General features: G+C 51.0%; 1 protein-coding gene across 2 annotated transcripts in view; it reads left to right on the plus strand.

Annotated features, from left to right (window-relative positions):
- The window catches only part of LOC144146950 (amine sulfotransferase-like), a 48,544-nt gene extending 27,774 nt beyond the window's left edge, over positions 1-20,770 (plus strand). Inside the window, exons 2-3 of one of the 2 annotated variants that reach the window (XM_077678924.1) lie at positions 5,687-6,121; positions 19,799-20,770. In XM_077678924.1, the coding sequence (XP_077535050.1) occupies positions 5,726-6,121; positions 19,799-20,380 (978 nt within the window). In that variant the 5' untranslated portion in view covers positions 5,687-5,725 and the 3' untranslated portion in view covers positions 20,381-20,770. The remainder of the gene's footprint in view (positions 1-5,686; positions 6,122-19,798) is intronic. The other variant, XM_077678923.1, reaches the window with a different exon arrangement.
- The last annotated feature ends 760 nt before the right edge of the window (positions 20,771-21,530 follow it).

Consider the following 21,530-nt stretch of genomic DNA (forward strand, 5'->3'; position numbering starts at 1 on the left):
GCTTTCTTCCCGAACGGCGCAGATGTCAGACTCCCTGCCTGACCTAACCGCTTTGTGCGGACGTCACCGGCGCCCGCTCAACCGCTCGTAGGGTCGCGCGCGTGAAGTGACGTCACGAGTTTTTGACGAGCGCTGTCGCGTCACTTCTTTTTCCTCTCCTGGAGTGATGTCACGCTGATGTCCATTTTCTGAGTGCCGCTCCGCGCGCTGCTACGGCGGCGCGATAAATGAGATCCAATTGAACATGTTCTTCGCGTCGCAGGCTGCTCATATTTCAGCAAGGGTATTCTGTTTAGTGAAGGAAGCGAACTGTGCAATAATATTAACGCCGAAAATTGGTGTCAGTGCTCCTTTAACCTACTCGTCTCTGAGTGCGTACATACTGTCCTTGACAATAGCTGGTTTCCTCATAGTTGCTTTTAAACTTCCTCCTATTTCCAGCATTTCCCGATCACTGCAATGTTATCTGTACCAATGTCGCTTATTTTACTTCTGTTGATGAATATTTACAGCTCTGCTAATTCGATTCGATCCGTCGTATTCGCCACTCTCTTGTTCCTTCGTTCCGCAATTAGTTGAGCGCAAATATAGCTAGAACACAATAGACGGCGAAGAGAGAGAGAAAGAGAGAAAAATCACTTTATTTTCCAAGCAAGTTGGCTAGGAACGCATGGTGGTTGCCGGCCGAAGGCTGGCGGCGGCGGTGGCAGCTCGGTCAAACAAAAGTAGCTGCACCCCCGGTTGCGAGGTAGTTCAGCGAATCAACATGGAAAGTCGTAGTTGCGGCTTCGCTAAAGGATAAACTGAAGTGTATTCGATCTAGGTTGTGCTCAGATAATTCTACAAACAAACGGTGAAGAAGCGCGAGAAATCGACATGAGGAGTCCGAATTGTAAAATGGAATGCCACTGAGCCAGGCGGTAAACACACATTTATTGTTTCTAGAACGCCCACGAAATATCAATCACAAACATGGATAAGATATATGTGTGCCTTGCGTGATAGTAGCGGTGCCGAGAAGAATGTCGCCTGGTGGTTTCGATAAAGTGAAAAAGGTGCGTAGCCTGTCGCCGACAAAATGAATGAATGAATGAATGAATGAATGAATGAATGAATGAATGAATGAATGAATGAATGAATGAATGAATGAATGAATGACCGAACGAATAAAGCCCGGTGGGTAGAGGATGGATAAGGGGACTGTAAAAGACGTCTCTAATCAGTTGCAGTACATGGGACAATGTAATGTTCAAGTCTCATAGTCAAAGTAGTCGTCTCTTGAGATCCCATTGGAGCAAAGCACACACTGGCCTCCCCCTGAGGGCAGGGGGGTCCGGCACAGTAATTGAAGGCAGATTATGGCTGGTGCGGCAAGATGGAAGTGCACCGGTGTTCATTTGGGACTGGTTAACTTAAAGGGTAGTCGGTCAGCCATTTAAGCCATTTTATGGTGACCATTTTTTAGGGCAAGGACTGTAATTTTTTTCTAATATTTTGGGGTTGTCCCTAACATACCTGACATGCTCTAACACCAACATTGGAACCGTAACACTTGCGAGTAACTCTGCACGGCCGCCTGAGAAGGCTGCACATGACCAAAAAAGGTGGAACAAGTTGGGTGTCTTGTTGCTGCCACAGTGAGGGCACCTTAGTAAAAAGGGACGCCTTGGGTTCGTCCACTTCGATATCACATCAGGAGTATAGGCTCAGGTGGCGTAAACGTTATTGGCGGAGAGCTCTCCTGTTCTGGGAAGGGTCTTTAAGAAGGCAAGGAAAGCAGGGGGTGAGGACTCGTCTAGCCGGTGCTTGATGAGGGCTCTAGCTTCACGAAGTATTTGTTACCAATGTGGTTCAGACGGGCTCGGTAAATAACATTATGCTGAAGCGGTGTCGAGAACCGTAGTAGGATTTAGTAGGCACTCCCGGGCACCGTTGTGCGCCTTTGGGTTTCCGTCTGCTCCAGAGGTGTGCGCAGGTGTCCAGAGCATGCGTATCGTGAGTCCTTCATGAGAGAGGTCCCGTACTGTGTAGATGAGGTCGGTGGCCGTGAAGTTAAACGTGAAGGTCCTATTCATTGAACAAAGCTGTTGGGCAAGTGGGTGCATTATGATCGAAAAATAGAGCGATACAACGACACAAGGAAGGACGAAGGGACAAGCGCTTGTCCTGTAATTCTTCCTTGTCCCGTCGTTCTTCCTTGTGTCGTTTTCTATGTCATGCTCTATTTTTTGATCATAAGGTCCTATGCAGTTCCCAGAGGGCAACGTGCCAGTCAGTGATGATGCGGAACTTCTTCGTGCAGATGGTTGAACAATGGGCCTGGATGCTTTGAACTTCGCCCAGAATTCCAAAGAGTTTCACTTCATTTGAGAGGCCGTAGGTGTTCGTAATGTTGCTAGAACCACCGAGTGGTGAAAGCTCGAGACAAGTCCTAGCAACTGCGGCTGTTGTGTTGTGGATAGTGGAATTGTTGAAGACGAACTTCATTCATCTTCACAGCAAAAAAAATAACGGGACAAAGGGGAGGAACACACTGGACAAGCGCTGAACCAAAACTAAATTTTTTAAATTGAAGATACACAAATATAGAGCCATCGAAAGTATTAAAAAAAGATAAAAACAGGATACATGAACCCACCAAACGCCACTGCGCAGGCGCATGTTCTCATGCGCCACTCTCATCAAGAAACGGCAATTCAGCTTCTGAAAGCGACAAAGACGGACCGCTAACGCGCGAATCAGGCCGGGTTAAGAGTATTGCCGCAACTGTCGTAATAACTTTAAAAAATGACATCATTTCATGACTCAGTCAACCGAACTGCGTGACACGCTGTTTTTTTTAAATGCAGAGCATTTCTTTAACTCACGATGTCATCCGGCGTTGTCGGCGTTGGCGTGCCTCGGCGTCCGCAACAGCCGTTCCAGGTGCGCCCTCTCCCCCACTCCTCCTCTCCCGCACCACGCTAACCTCCTCGCTCTCAACAGCAGGTCCGCACCCCTCCCCCTACACTATATAAAAAAATAATACTTACCGGCGCCTGGTTTCGATCCCACGACACTGCGGGCGGAACGCAAGATACATGGTGCTCTACCCACTGCGCCACAAAGCCGACACAGAATGGAAGGCTACGAACGCGCCTTATATCCTTGACTCATTCAAACTACGTCAAGAAGCTGCTGATACAACGCATTCACTACCTGTGGGCGGAACGCGAGGTACATGGTGCTCTTCCCACTGCGCCACAAAACCGACACAGAATGAAAGGCTACGAACGCGCCTTATATCCTTGACTCATTCAAACTACGTCAAGAAGCTGCTGATACAACGCATTCACTACCACCAACTCCCCAAACACTAAACGTTAACGCAATACACCCACCCCCTATGCGACGCATTTACTCGAGTCCCCCTCGCGGGGAGATGGGCCCTTTTTTACGTCCATAGCTCACGATATGGCTGTTACGTCGATAGTCTAAACATAGCCTCAGACATTTTTTGAATTTTATACGCTTCCACTACTTCCCTCGCATTATGGCCACCGTGCAAGAACAGTACCATTGTGTCATAAAGGAAAGGCGCAAAACCACAATCTTTGCAATGGGTGTAAAGATGGCCTGAAGGCACTTCCTTGAGTGAACTGTCATGCTCCCGCAAACGAACATTTACGCAGCGGCTTGCTTGCCCCTCATAAAAGCGACCACATTTGAGGGGAATGCAATAGACCACATTTGATCTACAAATGTGTAGATGAAATGCACTCAAGAGGAGAAGGAGGAGAAAACTTTATTGAGCTGGTTAGTGTGCGAAGTTCGCAACCCAGGACAAGAGAGTAAGAGTTTTTTTTTTTTTTCAGTTGATGGAACGGCATCCCAAGTAGGCCAGGATTTCTTCTTTACGCCTGAACGGGTTGGAAAACAATAAGGAGCTGCTTGAACATATTCATCGGTTTCGATTCTTGTTTTACTGGCTACCGGAGCGTATACTATTTATTGCGTTCGTTAGCGAGTATCAAGCCTTCAGCACTGTAATCATGTCATAACTGTACGGGTTGAGTGGCTCTCAACCCTTCGTTATGATAACGTTATGATAACGACGGTTATGATGGAAATTCGGAACACTGAAAGCCGCCTTCTAGTACTCTAGACAACATTGTCGGCGCCGTTGCGCGGTGGCGTAGGACAAACCTGCTCATTGTATTTGCATGTGAATAAACAACGCATGCTGCGGAAATGCACTTTCTTGCACGCAGCCATAACGAAAGCCAATTTGTGAAGAAGGCACTGTATGTCTTACAGCTTGAAGAAAATATCCGCACGAACTTTATGAGTCTTCCAAACACCCCAAACCTCGTGATGATATGTTTGGGACGTCGCAGAACAATAACGCGTTGGGTACAGAAAAAAAAACATACATCTGATACAAGTCGACTACAGCGAAAGAAATAGAAGACAGCCGCTTTATTTCCTGCTGTGCGATGCACCTGTAGAGACCCCTTTCTTGGTGCGTAATATTAGACTGTTGAGTCTCCATAAGAGCATCTCGAAAGTACTTAAAGGAAGCCTAGGCATTTTGAATACTAATCGAGGAGCTCTGAGCACTGAACCTCGCTAATAAGCTAGAAACGACGACATAAACACGGTTTTCTGACCGCAGCTCTTACGAAAGTTCTTCTCTCTCTCCTCGTGATTGTAAACTTGTGCGGGATACAGCTTGAAATTATTCAGGGTTGTCAGAAGCTGGCAAAACAACTAAACTTGTGGAAATACGCTTTTTAATGCACCCAAGATTCAAACCGGGTGATTTCTAACACAGGCACTGCTCTCCCTCACAAGCAGAGTAGAGCAGACGACAGCGGCGCGAATCCCTAAGCCGACGTCAGAGCCAGGGGGCGCCATAAATACATCTCACCGGCAATCGAGAACCAGGCCGAAATTTGCTGCATAAACGCCATTGCTTCGTATGATTGCCCTGATACCTCGGTTATATGTTTAAAAATCACGATAAAATTGGCGTCATTGTCATCAAGACAGTGGAGTCTTTTTAATGAACAAAGTTTATATTTGTCTGTCTTCACGGCCAATTTAAAACAAATCGCATGATTTCATAACGGCCGCGAAATATAGTTTACGGGTACCTCCAATGTGCAAGTACTTGGGTGCTTTTCTTGTGAGCGTCAGCGACGATAAGAGCCCTGTGTACTCGCTGAGCTAAAGTGATAATGCCGCATGGCCTGATACTTACGCAAACTAATCAGAGGCAGGCTTTCGCGGCAGTATTATCCCTCTGCGTTGTTCTTTGAAGTGCCCTTCTGCAGAGTGCTCTGTGAATGTCTTTGCCTTATTTATTTCATCCGTTAGTCCTTTGTGTTTCCCATTTGAAGGATGTTCAATTGAAAGTTATTCGCCATTTATGCTGCAATTTCATTGAATTTCGTAGTGGAAAAGCCAACGACCTGTTTCTTTCTTGTCAATGCATCTTCTCCGAGTGACATAAGTGCAGCTTTATGGTATGTTTACCGGCTGTGTACATTCCATAAAGCTGCTTCTGCGTGTTGCCGGCAGCACCAATAGCTCATTACTGCTACATCGTCGTCACTTTCAAAACAGCTGCTGAACTGTGAAGAGCTACAGTGTTCCCCAGCTACCACTCGAAACGCCATTTTTGTTTTTTCCACTTGCCACACAGGTCGCACGTCTGCTCCCAAGTGCCGAGAAAGGAAAAAAGATGCCTTCGGATCGTCCAAAGCCCTACTACCAAGTCATCGACGGTGTGCCCCGCTGTCCGTTTATGACGTCGGAGACACTGCGAGTGGGCCTTGAATTCGTTCCTGAAAAAGGTGACGTCTTGCAGGTGAGCTACCCGAAGAGCGGCACCCACTGGGTCCAGTACATCACCCAGCTAATCCTCAGAAATGGCGAGCCGCTCACCAGTTACGGAGACCTCATAAAAAACTCCCCATTTGTCGAGTACCTGCCCGGGCCCAGGGACTACAAACCCAGCAACCCTGTTGGAACACTGCTCACGCATCTGCCACTACGCAAGGAAAATATGAACCCTGAAGCCAAGTACGTCTACGTGGCACGGAATCCGTGGGACTGCTGCGTGTCCCTCTACCAGCAGGTAACAATTGGGGATTTGCATCCTGCTGGCATTGCCCACGAAAATGTCGTGCGAAGCTCTGTCTCTATGTCTATACCTCTTTTCTCTCTCTCTCTCTCTCTCTCTCTCTCTCTCTCTCTATATATATATATATATATATATATATATATATATATATATATATATATATATATATATATATATATATATATATATATATATATATATATATATATATATATATATATATATATATATATAAAGTGGAGTCCTTAGTTGCTGCAGGAATACGCACAAAGTAGAAGTACGCTCTTCGGAGACTTTATTTCCAACGTTTCGACCTGAGACAGGTCTTCCTCTTCCTCAGACCTGAGGAAGACCTGTCTCAGGTTGAAACGTTGGAAATAAAGTCTCCGAAGAGCGTACTTCTACTTTGTGTGTATATATATATATATATATATATATATATATATATATAGAAAATCAGGGTTGGCAGTCAAGAAAACTTTGGAAAGCAAAGGGGAGGTTGTGGTGAGTCATAGAAACAGATGAAAAATTTTTTGAGTCAGAAAGAAAGTGGTGAAAAAATGCCCGCCTGGTGGGATCCGAACCCACGACCTCCAGAATACCGGTCTGGTGCGATAACCACTACGCTACCGGCCGGCGGGGTTGTTTCCCCACCACTTTGTTTCCCCAGGGAGAGCGTCGTCGGGTGTATGGTCCCTGAAATTACTAAGGTAGCGCCATCTTTAGATCTCGCCGCCTTTCGCCCTCGCCCGCGCTCCTTTCCTCCTTCGTTTTTTGCGAATTTGTTTTTCGCCGGCGAACGCCGCGCGCCATTGGCCAACCGCCAGTGACGTAGAACCTCGTCCCCGCGTTGTTTGTTTTTTCTTCTCTTCGCCGCCACTGTCCATTTAAATTCTCCATTTTAGGCTCACCGGCCTCGGAGCAGGCCTTATCGAAGCCGCCAGCGTATAATAACCTATAACAACCGAAGAGTCAGCTGCTCGTTTCAAACAAGTGTTGCGTCGGCGTCACTTTATGTAGCTTCGCGATGCCGAGTTGTTGTGCGTTCGGCTGCTGGAATAAGGTCAGTGCAGTCGCGGCCAGCTCGGCTGTAGCAAGGTGTAATTTATCAAAGCCCATACATGAATCAATGTTAGCTGTACAGCATAAAAAGGATTCACAATTGCGCTGGTTAGCGCGCTTCTGGCCTTGGAATACGGTAGTTATTATGGAACTGGGCACTACAGCTAATTGTAAGCTGAGCGCATTCTTTAACTGCGCGTTCTTTGTGGCAGCCTGTTCCAGATATGCCCGATAGGGCCTTACTCGAAGTAATTGTGAACGCCAATCGCACGAACATTGCTATGCCCCGGACGCCCTGCCAAAAGTACAGCCGTCATGGGCGAGGCCAACGAGGAGACGCGAGAACTTTGACCTTGACAGCAGCCTATAACGACGTGAAGGTGACATATATTTTGCAACAGCGTCAAAGCACCGGAAAGTGCACGGAATAAAGGTGGCATGAATGTCAGTAGCTAATGCGGGACGCATACTGAGCGCTGCCTAATGATCTGCAACTAACGCAAAAAAACGCGAACGCAAAAAAGCCAGCGCAGCGCTCGAACTGCCGCGAACCAAGGTCACTGCGAACCATGCGCAAGCCCTCTGTGCAGCGCTTGCACGACCACAACTTAATCACGCAAATGCAAGAACGGAATTACTGTAACAGAGCAATTTGAAACGTCCACGTTCGATCCTTTCGCGTTCACGAACTATCCTGAGCCTGCCGCACACGTAAACAAACACCGCGCTGTCCGAATGCGCCAGCGGCATCCATCCCGCAAATATCCCCTTCTACACAAACATATACAACAAAACAGCCTCACTTAGGGCGTGTTGGTAATACGGGGATCTAGAAATACTATGTAACAGAGCAGTTTGAAACGTCTACGTTCGATCCTTTCGCGTTCACGAACTATTCTGAGCATGCTGCACACGTAAACAAACACCGCGCTGTCCGTATGCGCCCGCGGCATCCACCCCGCAAATATCCCCTTCTAGACAAAAATATACAACAAAACAGCCTCACTTAACGCGCGTTGGTAAAACGGGGCTCTAGAAATACTATTAATGCTACCAAAGAGCGATTGCGGCTCGAAAACAAGAGCAAACTGCACGAAAAACTGCAGCGAGCGGCCCGAAGCGTTGCGAGGGCGTCTGCTCTGAGGAAGCCAACAAAGATGGCGGCCCCGCCGCGAAGTTAAAGGGACCGCGGCGCCGCGGGTGGACTGGACTGGACTGGAAATGACTTTATTTCAATAAAACCTGCAGTGGGCTTGGGTCTGTTACGACCCCCGCCCCGACGTGGCCCACCGTCGCATCTTCTTTGCGGCCCTACTAAGCGCTAGCCCCTTTGCGGAGCCCGTGCCTTTCGAGCGCAATGAAGACCTGCTGGATGGCCCATGCTTGATCCGTCTTGTTGCTTGACTCAATGGCTCTTTGGAGGTCCGCCGGGTATTCTTCAAAACTTGCGCCGTCTGGGTCGGAGGCACAATCCCACATGACATGCCACCGGTTGGCCGGCCCTTTCTTACATACGCTGCATTGGGCATAGGGGTATTCGTCGGGATACATGTGGTGTAGCGCTGCCGGTGACGTGACCGAAGCCGTCTGTAGCCTTCTGAGATACGTTGCTTCTTCGCGACCCAGCGCCCGGTGGGGCGGCGGATACGCTCTTCTCATCAGCCGCATGTTCTTGAGTGCTTCGCCGTAACCCCTGGGTCTGTCTTTAGTCTCCACCCACCATTACCACTCGGGACGCCTCTCCACACTGGGGGCGCGGTGTGTTATAGCGCGCGCCTCCCTGTGGGCCGTCTCGTTGTGGTTCGCTGTGTACGGTGAGCATTCACCCGCGTGCGCCGGGATCCATCTGATTTCTACTCTTCTTTCTTCTTGGACACCCGTTTTCTCGATGATCTTGGCTGCCTTGCTGCTCACTCGGCCATTCGCCAGGTTGCGGACGGCCTCTTGCGAGTCGCTCAGGATCGTGTCGCAAGTGGCTTCGGACATCGCCAGGGCTATGGCGATCTCTTCTGCCTCGGTGGCGTTCTCGCACTTTGCGCTCGCTGACTTGGCCACCCTTCCCGTTCTTGCGTTTATGGTTACCATCGCATACCTGCCTTGGCCATAGTCTGCCGCATCGACGTACCGTGTTCGCGGGTCGTTACTGTATTGCTCGATTATGTATTTTGCCCTTGCGGGTCTTCGTTCTTGATTGTATTCTGGGTGCATGTTCTTTGGAATGGGACTCACCCGCACGTTCTCCCGCACCTTTTCGTCTAGGTCTTGGAGTTGCCTCCCCGTAATCTGGTAGCTGTAGCCCAGGGTATCGAGGATGGCTCTACCCGTCTTGGTCGCTGCCAGTCGTTCTCGTTGTGCTTCTAGCTGGGCCTCGATGAGCTCATCCAGCGTGTTGTGGACGCCCAGTTGCAGCAGTCGTTCGGTGTTCGTCGATTCGTTTAGACCTAGTGCTCGTTTATACATTCTTGGGATCGTAATGTCTATCTTGGCCTTGTCGGTCTGCGTCCACTTGTGGTACGCCGCCGTGTATGCCACGTGGCTGATCGCGAAAGACTGCACCAGTCTCGCGAGCCCCTCTTCGCGCACGCCCGTCTTTTTGGTCGATACGCGCTGGAGCAGCCGCAGGGTACTTGCCGTTTTGGTCGCCAGTTTTTTCAGCAGGTTCTCCTTGTTACCGTTGCCATTGATAAGCATGCCCAGCACCCTGATCTCCGGCACTTCGGGGATTCGCTGGCCTGTCTTTGTGATCAGCTCTAGGCGATCGCACTCCCTTGGGGGCAGCGGCTGCCGACCCACCTTGCGAGGCGAGTATACCAGGAGCTCTGACTTGGACGGCGAACACTGCAGACCCGTTCCGTCCAACCGGTCTTCGATGGCTGAGATCGCCTTCTGCAGCCTTCTCTCGATACCTGCGTCTGTGCCACCGGCCGTCCATAGGGTCATGTCGTCTGCATAAATGGTGTGTCGAACGCCTTCGACGCTCGACACCGCTTCGGCGACTCGGATCATGACAATATTAAAGAGCAGCGGTGAGATCACCGACCCTTGAGGTGTTCCCACGCTGCCTACGTCTCGTTGTGGTAAATCTATCTCTCCCGCGTGCAGCTCGATCTTGCGGCCCGACAGGAAGTCCTTGATGTATTTGTAACTCCGCTCTCCCATGTTGAGCCTTGACACTTGCGCCAGGATGGCCGAGTGCCTCACTCGGTCGAAGGCGCTCTGCAGGTCTAGGCCCACTACCACCTTGCTGTCCCTTGTATCGTCCTCGATGATTTCTTTCTTCAGTTGTAGCATCGCGTCTTGGGTGCTCAAGCCTCTCCTGCACCCGATCATGGAGTCCGGATACAGCCCCTCTTCTTCGAGGAAGTCCTGCCACCTGTTCGCCAGCACGTGCTCTAGGACCTTCCCCACACACGATGTTAGCGAGATGGGCCGCAGGTTATCAATGCCCGGTGGTTTTCCCGGTTTTGGAATTAGTACCGTTTTAGCTGTCTTCCACTGTTTCGGTAGTCGGCCGCTTCGCCAGCATCTGTTGTAATATTTTGTCAGCGCTTCGATCGAGGAGTCGTCGAGGTTTCTCAGAGCCTTGTTCGAGATTCCGTCTGGTCCCGCTGCAGATCTGGTGTTGAGCTCCCGCAAGGCCTTTGCAACCTCGGCCGTCGAGATGTCCCGATCCAGCCTGGCATTGGGCGTCCCCGCGTATCCTGGGTGTTGTTCGGCCGTCGTCTGTGGTAGATACTTGGCGCTCAGCTTCTTGATCAGCTCAGCTCTGCCAAGGGTCTTCTCGGCTTCGCGCATGACCTGCGCCATGCGGTTCTGCTGGAATGATTTAGTTTTGGTCTCGTCGAGCAAGTGTCTGATCAGAGAGCAGGCCTTGCCCTGGTGGAGGCTGCCGTCGATGCGGTTGCACACCTCGTCCCACTGCTGTCTGCAAAGGAACGCGCTGTGTTTTTCAATCGCTCGATTTAGCTCCGCCACCTTCTTTCGAAGCTTCCTGTTCCATCGCTGCTTTTTCCAGCGCTCCTTGATGGACCTCTTCGCTTCGATGAGGTGCGCCAGTCGGCTGTCTACGCATGTAATGTCGTCGCTGGTCTCGATCTTCTTGGTCGCTTCCTGGACTTCCTTCTTCAGCTTCGTCGTCCATGCTTCAATGTCTTCGATGTCGAGCCTTCCCGGGTCGTCTCTTCTCTGCTTGCGGAAGGCGTCCCAGTCAGTCCATTTGTGTTCGATCTTGCATCCGCCTGTGCCTGCCAGTTCGATCTCTAGTATGTAATGATCGCTCCCCAGATCTTCTCCGGTGTTGCGCCACGTAACCTCTCCTCCGTTCTTGATGAAGGTTAGGTCCGGCGTGGTGTCCCGTTGAGTCGACGTCAGGCCCGTGCGCGTAGGTTGCTTGGGGTTCGTGATCAGGGTGTATCTTTGTTCCGTCGCTTCGTACATCAGGTCTTTACCCTTGGCGGTGTCTCTGTTGTACCCCCACGAGTGGTGTGGTGCATTGAAGTCACCCCCCACCACCAGCGTGGTTCTCTTGGCCAGGTTACTCCCTGCCCTCAGCAAGGTCTTGAATTTCTGGCTGTAGTCTTTCGGGTTGCTGTAGACGTTCACCACGTACAGCCCCTGCCTGCAGTTCTTGCCCGGTGCGACCTCGACGCAGACGTGTTCGTATTTAGTCTTCTTTCCGTTGTTCAGTTGTCGCTCTATCGCGGTCAGTCCCTTTCGCACGAAGGTACAAATCCCACGTCGACCAGACGAGTCGGCGTAGGCTCTGTACCCCGGCAGTGTCGGGTTCTGCACCACCGTTTCTTGCAGCATGATGATGTCTGGTTTCCTTGACGAGTTTAGAATGTGTTGCTGTAGTACCGTATTCTTGTTTCCGAGGCTTTGGCAGTTCCATTGCCAGATCATGAGTGACTCCGCTCCCGACCTTATTGCGCGATGAGACTGCCTTGGCATGGTTGTTGTACTGCTGGTTGCTGCGCTTGTTCTTGGAGGTACGGGTGGTTGGCGAACTGTGCCGCGAATATCGGGCTGCGTACCATGATTTTCTGCGTTTGCTCTGCGAGCTCGAAATGCTCGCTCAGGTTCCTATGGGACACCACCAACGTGGAGATCATCTCTTCTAGTCTTGCGAACCGTTGCTCTGTCGCTGTTGCTAGATTGTTGACCGTGACCGTCAGGTTGCCGACCGTGGCCGAGAGGTTGTTGACCGTGGCTGTCAGCTCGTCGATCTGGGCGTCGTAGTTTTTCTTCGTTGATGGTCTTGCTGGCTTCTTTGGTGCTTCTTCGTCTTCTTCCTCCCTTGCGATTTCCCTTGCCGTTGCTTCTGCGGACTGTGGGTTACAGAAGATGGCTGTCCAGCTCGCGCTCGCGGCCATCGAAAGCCAGCGGCCGAAACCGACGCCTCCATCTCCCGCGAGGGGGGTGCGAGGTAATAGGCAGTAGGTTTGCCCATACAACGGGGGCTTGAACGCAGGCCAATAAAGATGTTGTTTCTCTCTCTCTCTTTCTTTGGTTGCTGATCTACTTGTTCCTGCTGCTGTTGCTTCTTCTGCTGACTTGGTTGCTGCTGCTGCGCCGGTGGCTGCTTCTCTGCCGAAGTGGTTCCTGATGGCACGGTCGTTGACCCCGTTCGATTCTTCTGCTGTTGTTGCTGTTGCTGCTGCGGTAACTGCATTTGTAGGTTCCAGAGCCTCTTTTCCATTTCTGCAAGCTTTTTCGCCATTGACTCGTTGGCCATTCTCAGTTGCTCGCAGCATTGGTTGCCGCCATATTTGTGCCCGTTCGTCGCCAACTTGTTCTCTCCCTTCGTGGCGTTAGCCCAGCTCACTCCTTCTCGCGGTTGTTGACCGCCGTGCAAGGTGCTGAGGGAGAGGTGACGTGGCTGTGACGTCGGGCGTCGTGACGCACTCCGCGATGCGTGGCGTGATGCGCTGCGCAATGCGTGGCGTGATCTGCCCGCGCCACGTGACGTCACGTCGCCCAGCTGGGGGAAGGAGGCTGGCGAGAGCACGCGCTGCCTCCGCTGCTCCTCGGTGTTTCTTCGCTCCCATCTTCGTCTTCGAACCACGAACGGGATCTTGAATCTCGCTCTACAGGCCTTGTCTCCAGTGGGGTGGCCCTCGCCGCATAGCTTGCACTTGGGGACGCATTTGTGGTCGTCTCTTGGGTTGCTTGCGCCGCACCCCAGGCAGACTTTTGCGTTCGGTGTGGGACATACATCACTGCGATGGCCGACCTTCCCGCAGCATTTGCACACCTCGATTTGTTTCCTGTACAGACTACACTGGTACAGCGTTGACCCGTACCTCACGTACCTTGGTACCTTTTCGCTTTCGAAGGCAACGATCACCGTCATCGACGTGCCGATGCGTTTGGCCCCCACCGCCGTTGGGTTGTGCTTTGTCAATATTTGCTCTAAGATATCTGCCTCGCTGTCTTGCGTCGGTATTCCCTTGATGACTCCTTTGACCGTGCCGTGTGCGGCCGTCCCGTACGCGTTGACCTCGTACTTGGTTCCCTGGACCTCGATCTCTCGAACTCGGACGTACTTTTCGGCTCGTTCTGCGTTCGGTGTACTGATCACCATGATGTTCTGTTGGTAGTTGGGGCATGCCATGTCTTCGGCCCGCTCCGTCTTCTCGATGCCTGCTGCCGCCATGACGGCCGCCGCGACGCACGCTGCGCCCCTTCTCGCGATGTCTAGCCCGCCGCGGGGCCTAAGCACGATCTTGATCGCTTCTGCAGGCATGTTCGGCATGCGGGAGGCCCGAATGACCTCCTTCCTCACGCTCTTGCCTCGCGTAGCCTTGCCGTTAAGCTCTGAATTATTGTTGACGGTAATGGTGGTCGCCTCACCTTGGGCGTCTCGTTGGTCCGGCTGCTGATTCTTCTTGCCGTGCCCACCGATGTGAAGCCAACCGGTCGATCGCGCGAACTCTTCAGGCGTCATTTCCTCCCCTTCTACTTGTACGCACATCGGGGTCATTGACCCCTCCCTTGGTGGCGTAGTAGCTGCGTCTTCCATCGTGTTCGGCAGCACGCCGGCGGTTAGGCTTAGCAAACGCTCAGTGCGTTAGGCTTAGCTTCACCATGCCAGCGGTGAAAAAGTGCGAGCTCAGTAAATTGGCGAAAAACGCACCTTTTGCTGAAAGTCCGGTATCGGTCGATGACCGTTACGTTCGCGCACACACTGGTACTAAAATCGTGGTGATTAAAGCAACCAGCACTGCGTAATCGGAGATTAATTACGGAGCCGATATGAGCATGTTCGCACTCCTCGGCGACCGCAGCGCCGTCTGTCGGCGCCGCGGGTGAGGGGAGCCAAAAAAAATTCACAGCATATCCACGGGGTGAATGATGATGAGTGGGCGAAGCTCCTGAGGGGAAATCATCGGTAAAACCGCGCGCCGCAACCTCCACGGCCGCCGTGGAGGTTGCGGCGGACGCCGTGGTTTGACGCGCCGCTCAGTTTTCGTCCACCCCAACCTCCATGCAACGTGACCCGGCGAACGCCGCCGATGGAAGACAGGACAGGAAGTACAACTAAGTACGAGGCTGTGATTGGCTGCGGCCTCAAAATGCAGTTTGCCGCTTCCGGTCGCGTTCGCCGCCGCGCGTTCGACATCTAGCTCGCGTAGATCGCCGACGAACAGCCGTATTTTCGACGCCGGCGGCGGAGCGGCCGCCGCCGGGCGACGTTGGCCGCCTTTGCGCCTGCATTTCGCTGCATGGAGGTCGGCCTTACCATCGGGCGACTCCGAGCGCGCGCCAACAGCGAACGGATTTTATTACAACGCTCCCCGCCTTCTAGTAAACAATCCAAGAACTAAACTAGAGGTAGCCACGCCATCTAGTAAACAATCCAAGCGCATCTTTTCATCATATACAAGTACCGCCATCTAGTAAACAATCCAAGAACTAAACTAGAGGTAGCCACGCCATCTAGTAAACAATCCAAGAACTAAACTAGAGGTGGCTACATACATACGTCGAGAATGGACAGACCCACGCCTTAAGGGGCTTCGCCCCTAAAAGAGGAGGGCAGCGGAGAAGGAGGGAGCAGTTGGCGCTACCTTAGTAATTTTAGGGACCTTAGTCGGGTGAGGCGGGTACCGCGGGTAGAGTGAACTAGAACACTCCGCGGGGAAGGTCCGGGGCGTCAGGAGGGGACGACGAGCGGCCCGGAGGGGGTGACGGCATACGCTGACGAATGGGGTAGCTGAAGCGGTTATCCCGTTCGTAGGGGGCGTAGCTGCGTCGCTCGTCCAGCTGGGGTCATCGGCAAAGGCGGGAAATATGCCCTCGAATGACACAGTAGTAGCATACGGGGCGGTCGCTGGGAGGGCGCGGTGCTCGCCACGTTGAACGGAAAGGCGGAGCGGCCGAGGGCGTCGAAAGAGCGGTCAAGTGGCCATGCGGTGGCGGTGAAACAATAGGCTCCACGGGCACAGGTAACCGTGATGCGGCCTCGGAGTAAGACTGCACGTGAAGAGGGGCGGAATGACATGGCTGGGGAAGGAATGTCATAGACACAAGCTCCTCTCTCACCATGTCACGGAGCCCAGGTGCGGGGCCGTAGTTGTTCTCAAAATAGGGCGTGTCGCGCTGTTGCAGCTCTTCACGAATGATGTCACGGATCAACATACGGAGTTCGGCATAGCCAGAAGGGCAGGTAGGGAAGGTGTCCTGTTGAAAGCGGATGCACTGCAGATGGTCGAGCCGCTGGCATATCGTTCGCACATCGGCAATGGTACTGGGATTGTGTATCGCTATTGCATTAAATACAAAAGAAGCAATTCCGTTTACGATGTGCCGCACCTTCTCAGTTTCAGGCATATCCTTGTCGACCCGGCGGCAGAGCACGATGACATCTTCAATGTATGATGCGTAGGTCTCCTCCGCGTGTTGCACACGGGCGTACAGTTTCTTTTTGGCTGCAGCCGAGCTAGCAGAGGACGTCCCTTTCAACTGGACGGATGAGTGCCAACAAGCTTTTCAAGCCCTCAAAAACGCTCTTACATCTCACCCTGTCCTGCGTCACTTCGACGAAACGGCACCTGCCATACTGCATACCGATGCAAGCGGGTGCGGCATTGGTACCGTTCTTCTACAGTCTGATGCTCAGCTTCGTGAAAGAGTAATCGCGTACGCTAGTCGTTCGCTGGCACCCGCCGAGCGAAATTACACTATCTCAGAACAGGAATGTCTGGCTGTTGTCTGGTCTATTCAGAAGTTCCACTCATAAACGTACGGCTGACATTTCACCATTGTCACCGATCATCACGCCCTCTGTTGGCTATCAACGCTAAAAAAAATGTCTGGGCGCTTAGGACGCTGGGCCTCGCGTTTGCAGAAGTACGATTTCACGATTACGTACAGGTGTGGCAGAGAGCATGTGGATGCTGATGTCCTTTCGCGTTGTCCCTTATCCTCGTCCATGCCCCCTACCACCTCGGCATCCCGGCACACAAGCTTGCCATTAGCCCCTCTCAACTATGCTTCAGTGGTCCAATCCTCGGAACTGCCAACGTTGCAGCGGGAAGATACCTACTGCCGCACTTTGATTGACCGACTCAATATATCTGCTCAGCCGCCCAACAGCCGGTTGGGACGCCAACTTCACCTCTTTAAGCTTATTGACGGCGTGCTACACCGTGCAAATCATCATCCGGCTGGTTATAACTGGGTGCCTGTCATTCCTCGTAGACTGCGTCTTTTCATTCTCCAAGCACTTCATGATCACGCCACCGCTGGTCATCTTGGCTTTCAAAGAACTTGCGATCGGGTTTGAAATAGCTTTTTCTGGCCAGGTCTGTCTGTCTACTAGCGTCGCCAAGTGCGTGGCCTCCTGCCCTTCTTGTCAGCACCGAATACGATCTCCGTCACCCCCGGCCGGTATGCTTCAACCACCTCCGTGTTTCTGCTCCATTTGAAGCAGTCGGGATTGATTTGTACGGGCCTTTACCGTCAACTTCAGATGGCTGCCGTTGAATTATAACCGCCGTAGACTATTTGACTAGATTTGCGGAGACCGCTGCGCTTCGATCTGGTTGTGCTGAAGAAGTTGCTGACTTCGTGTTGCACATCATCATCCTGCGGCATGGAGTGCCTCGAGTTCTGTTGAGCGACCATGGCAGAGCATTTTTTTCGCACATACTCGCTGAAGTTCTTCGAACCACCAATACTGTCAACATAACCTGTTCCAGCTACCATCCACAAACAAATGGCATCACCGAACGTTTCCATCGCACTCCGTCCGATTTGATCTCCATGTACATCAACCACGACCACAGCAATTGGAACATCATTCTACCATTCGTCAATTTCGCATATAAATTTGCAGTCCAGCGCACCACCGCGCTACTCGCCCTTCTTTCTGGTTTTTGGCCGTCAGCCCTCTTTTGCCATAGGGACATTTTTTTTCTCCTCTCCTGTTCCTGTTACTTCGCCGTTTCAGGAACAGTTCGCTTTGCGCATAGCGCACTGCCGACGCATGGCCAGAGACCGCACGGAAACCCGTCAGCAAGAACGGAAAGCGCTGTATGATGCAACCAATCGCTCCGTCAAATTCTCCGAAGGAGACAAGGTGCTCCTGTGGACGCCTGTACGCACGCCTGGACTTTGTGAAAAGTTCCTACCCCGTTACATCGGTCCTTACGTTGTTATGCGACAGACTTCTCCAGTCAACTATTGTGTGACACCAGTGGACACTTCAACTGATCGTAGGTGTCGTGGAACAGAGATAGTCTACGTATCCCGCTTAAAACCCTTTCAACGTCGACAGCTGTAATCATTCCCGGCCAGGAGGCTGCCTTCAGCTGAGGGGGAAACATGTGAGCATAGGGACGTTATTGCCGGACAGTATGCCTGAACGCAACATCACCATCATCGCTTGCACTGTGGACACCAAGGGGAGTGTTTCCCGGTCACTCATATCCGTACATCCATCGTCATTATCGTCTGTAAATGATCATCATCATCCCCTCGTTTCGACTGCGGTCGAATGTGTGGGCTCGGCGACCGGATAAAGGCCCTTTTGCGAAAATCCGTCTCTCTCTCTCTCTCTCTCTCTCTCTCTCTCTCTCTCTCTCTCTCTCTCTCTCTCTCTCTCTCTCTCTCATATATATATATATATATATATATATATATATATATATATATATATATATATATATATATTTTTTTTTTTTTTTTTCATTTTGTTCCGGTTCAGTGCTGATTCGACTAAATCCCAACCTGAACCGGTGCGATAAGTTAATTATTAGCGAAGTGCGAAAAACATTTTGTAGTTTAAAGCAGCCACAAAATCAAAACAGAATTCTCGTGCACTCAAAATACTGCTTTTTCTCAATAAATGTTTAGAAGTATCAAAGACAACAGTAGATAGTTAGGCCGGATATCAAGGGAAACCCACGAAATAGTGACGATTTAACAGCTGCTACCCCGCGCAGGGCTGATGTTGTATCATGGTCTACTTCAAGAAACAACCAAGGGCCATGTCTGTCCACGGGATATATTATTCTCCCGCTTCTTTTTTTTGTTTTTGTTGTGCAAATCTTAAATGTCACCACGCATCACCCTCAACGTTAAACCCTTAGAGTTAGGCCTGCGTGCCAGCGAGTCACTTCCACAAATTAGCCTCGGACGTATTTAAATAATACCAGCTGTTTACTTTGTTTAATCAGATGTAGCATAAAGGAAACTCCGTTTCAGCAGAGCTTTCGCTCTCAGAATCTGCGCACGATCTCACGTGAAATCATTTATTTCAGAAAGCGTTTTTCTCGCTGCAGATTTGTCGCGTAACAACTCACCCAAGAGACACGCGGACGTTGCCTTAGAAAGGTTACGGATAGGTCACACACACGTAACACACTCCCACCTGCTCACTGTGTCTCCAAGACCCCCGTATAGCAGGAGTGGTGACGGTCTGTGCATATTTCGCATCCTCATTCAATGCACAACACTCGACACGACGCGGACACGTTCTGGAACTTCACAAACAACACCTTCCACTACACTCATCTTGCTTCGTATCCCCCGATCCCACGATCCCGTGTTTTCTACTAAACGCGTTTTCAAGCACTTAACAGGAAACCATTTTTTACACCTCAATTTATATTACACGTAATCATAACCCGGCCCTCACCAGCAGCCATCATCATCATCGTCATCACCAGCCTATCTACGCCCACTGCACGGCAAAGGCCTCTCCCGTTTTTCCCCGGAAATTGAACCCGGGACTCCGTCTTTTTGGGAACTTCGCCACTGAGCAAAAGATTGTTTAGGTCATATGTCTCCTCTCTCACCCTCCCTCTCAGTCCATACGTACACCCTAGTACATAGACATTCGCTTCCCCATTTCACGTACGAATTCAGACAAATTATTGATGATAAAATGTTTTATTATCGATAAAAGATTACAACAGCGTCGGAAATCCTTTGTGCGATTTCAGTCAACCTTTTTAAAATGCGATTTTGGTCCCCTTAAGACAAATAAGGCCTTCTGTACTGTGCCACTCCGGCTTTTTTTTAACGTACTAAGAATTGCTTTATTCTTTAATAGTGTAATAGTGAGTTGGAACTTGTCAGTTTTCACAAACTTTATTCCCGCAGGTTAAAGACATGAGTATCTACCGTTTCGAAGACGGTACGTTCGACGACTTCCTGGAGGCCTTCCTTGAGGGAGACCTTTGTTTCGGAGACTACTTCAAGCACGTCGTGGGCGGCTACTCTCTGAAAAACGAGCCCAACCTGTTCTTCGTAACGTACGAGGAACTCAAAAAGGACACCCGGGGGACAATTCTGCGACTGGCTCGGTTCATCGGGGAATGCTACGGAGACATGCTGGAAACCGATGGCGCAGAAGGCAAGATGCTAGTCGACATCATCATAGAGAGGAGTGGACCTGAGAACATGCGGAATATCATGGCTTTAAATCTAGCATGGCAGAATGACCCCAAGGTGAACGAAATGCTAAAGGAGCTGGACGTCTCGTCTAAAGTGGCTCACGGAGGAAACAGCAAGTGCCATAACTTCGTCAGGAAGGCCAAGGTTGGAGGCTGGAAGGAGTGCTTCTCACCGGACCAGCTTAGACGCATGGAGGCTACGATCGCCGAAAAGACCCACGGTTCGGACGTCATGGGTTTGTGGTCTGACATACGTCAAGAAGCAATGCGCATTTGTGAACTAGTTTAGCAGTCCGTGCCATTCGCGGCACTTTACCTTGCACAAAATGTCTTCTAGCCACTATAACAATGCACCATAGTTATAACTGCGTGCGGAAAACTGTCAAGGTTTGTTCTATTTTGGACAAGTCCGTACTTCGGGAGTTACAAGGTCCAGGTGCTATTTACGCTTGCGCAGTCACGGAAGGTAGATTTAAAAAGGCGATAGAAAATTCCCAATCATAGGAAGCCAGTTCTGTCTTGATGTGTCAGCCAATGTTCACGACGAATTTGGTGGGGCACAAGTTATCGTACACTGGTACAGGAGTGTGAAGGCGTTCACGAATTATCAGTACAAGTTTTTCTCTCGGCACGCCAAATAAAAAGCATGGTATTAGACCAGCATACACGTTCCCTGCCTGTTTATCACCTTTTCTTTCTGCTGAGTGGTCATGACGATGTACCGAAACGAGTATATAATGCGCTAGCTACACTATTTTCATTCCGAAGAAAGCCGGTGGCGTCGGCGACGCTGTCGGATTGAAGCCTCGATGAAGGTCAAGGACAGAGTGGTCTACCCAGCAAGGCGAATTACCCTTCGTGAAGGAATATAAATATTCGGGAGTGTGGATAAACGAAGGGGATAACTACTTAAGAACTCACGAGGAGCAACTTTAGGGTAAGGGAAAGCGAAACGCAGCTATAATGAAGCATAGAGCTCTGTGGTGGTATAACAAATATGAAGTAGTGAGAGGAATGTGGAAAGGAGTACTGGTACCGGGGCTCACATTTGCGAATGCTCTACTCTGCTTAAAATCAGACGTTCTATCAGGCCTTGAAGTGAACCAGAGAACGGTAGGCCGTTTAGCCTTAATGACGCATGGAAAAACAACTAGCGTTTCGGAAGAGTGCCAAGACACGGAGAAGGCCCCCACACACTGAATGGCTACGCGGAAATTCTCGCTCACTTCAGACACGAGCGTCAACGCTTCCCACCACTCAACTCCCACCTTTCCAGAGCCGAAGCGACCACACTCCGCCGGCTACAGACCAACTCCTACCCGCACTGTACCCTCCTCTACCATATCTACCCCACCCAGTATTATAGTACCTGCCACTTTTGCCCCCATCCAGGCACCCTGTACCATCTCGTCTGGGAGGGCCAACAATCCCCATCCCTC

This window comes from Haemaphysalis longicornis, unplaced genomic scaffold (assembly GCF_048455015.1).
Source record: "Haemaphysalis longicornis isolate Haplotype H1 unplaced genomic scaffold, Haemaphysalis longicornis Haplotype H1 scaffold_7, whole genome shotgun sequence".
Lineage (NCBI taxonomy): Eukaryota > Metazoa > Arthropoda > Arachnida > Ixodida > Ixodidae > Haemaphysalis > Haemaphysalis longicornis.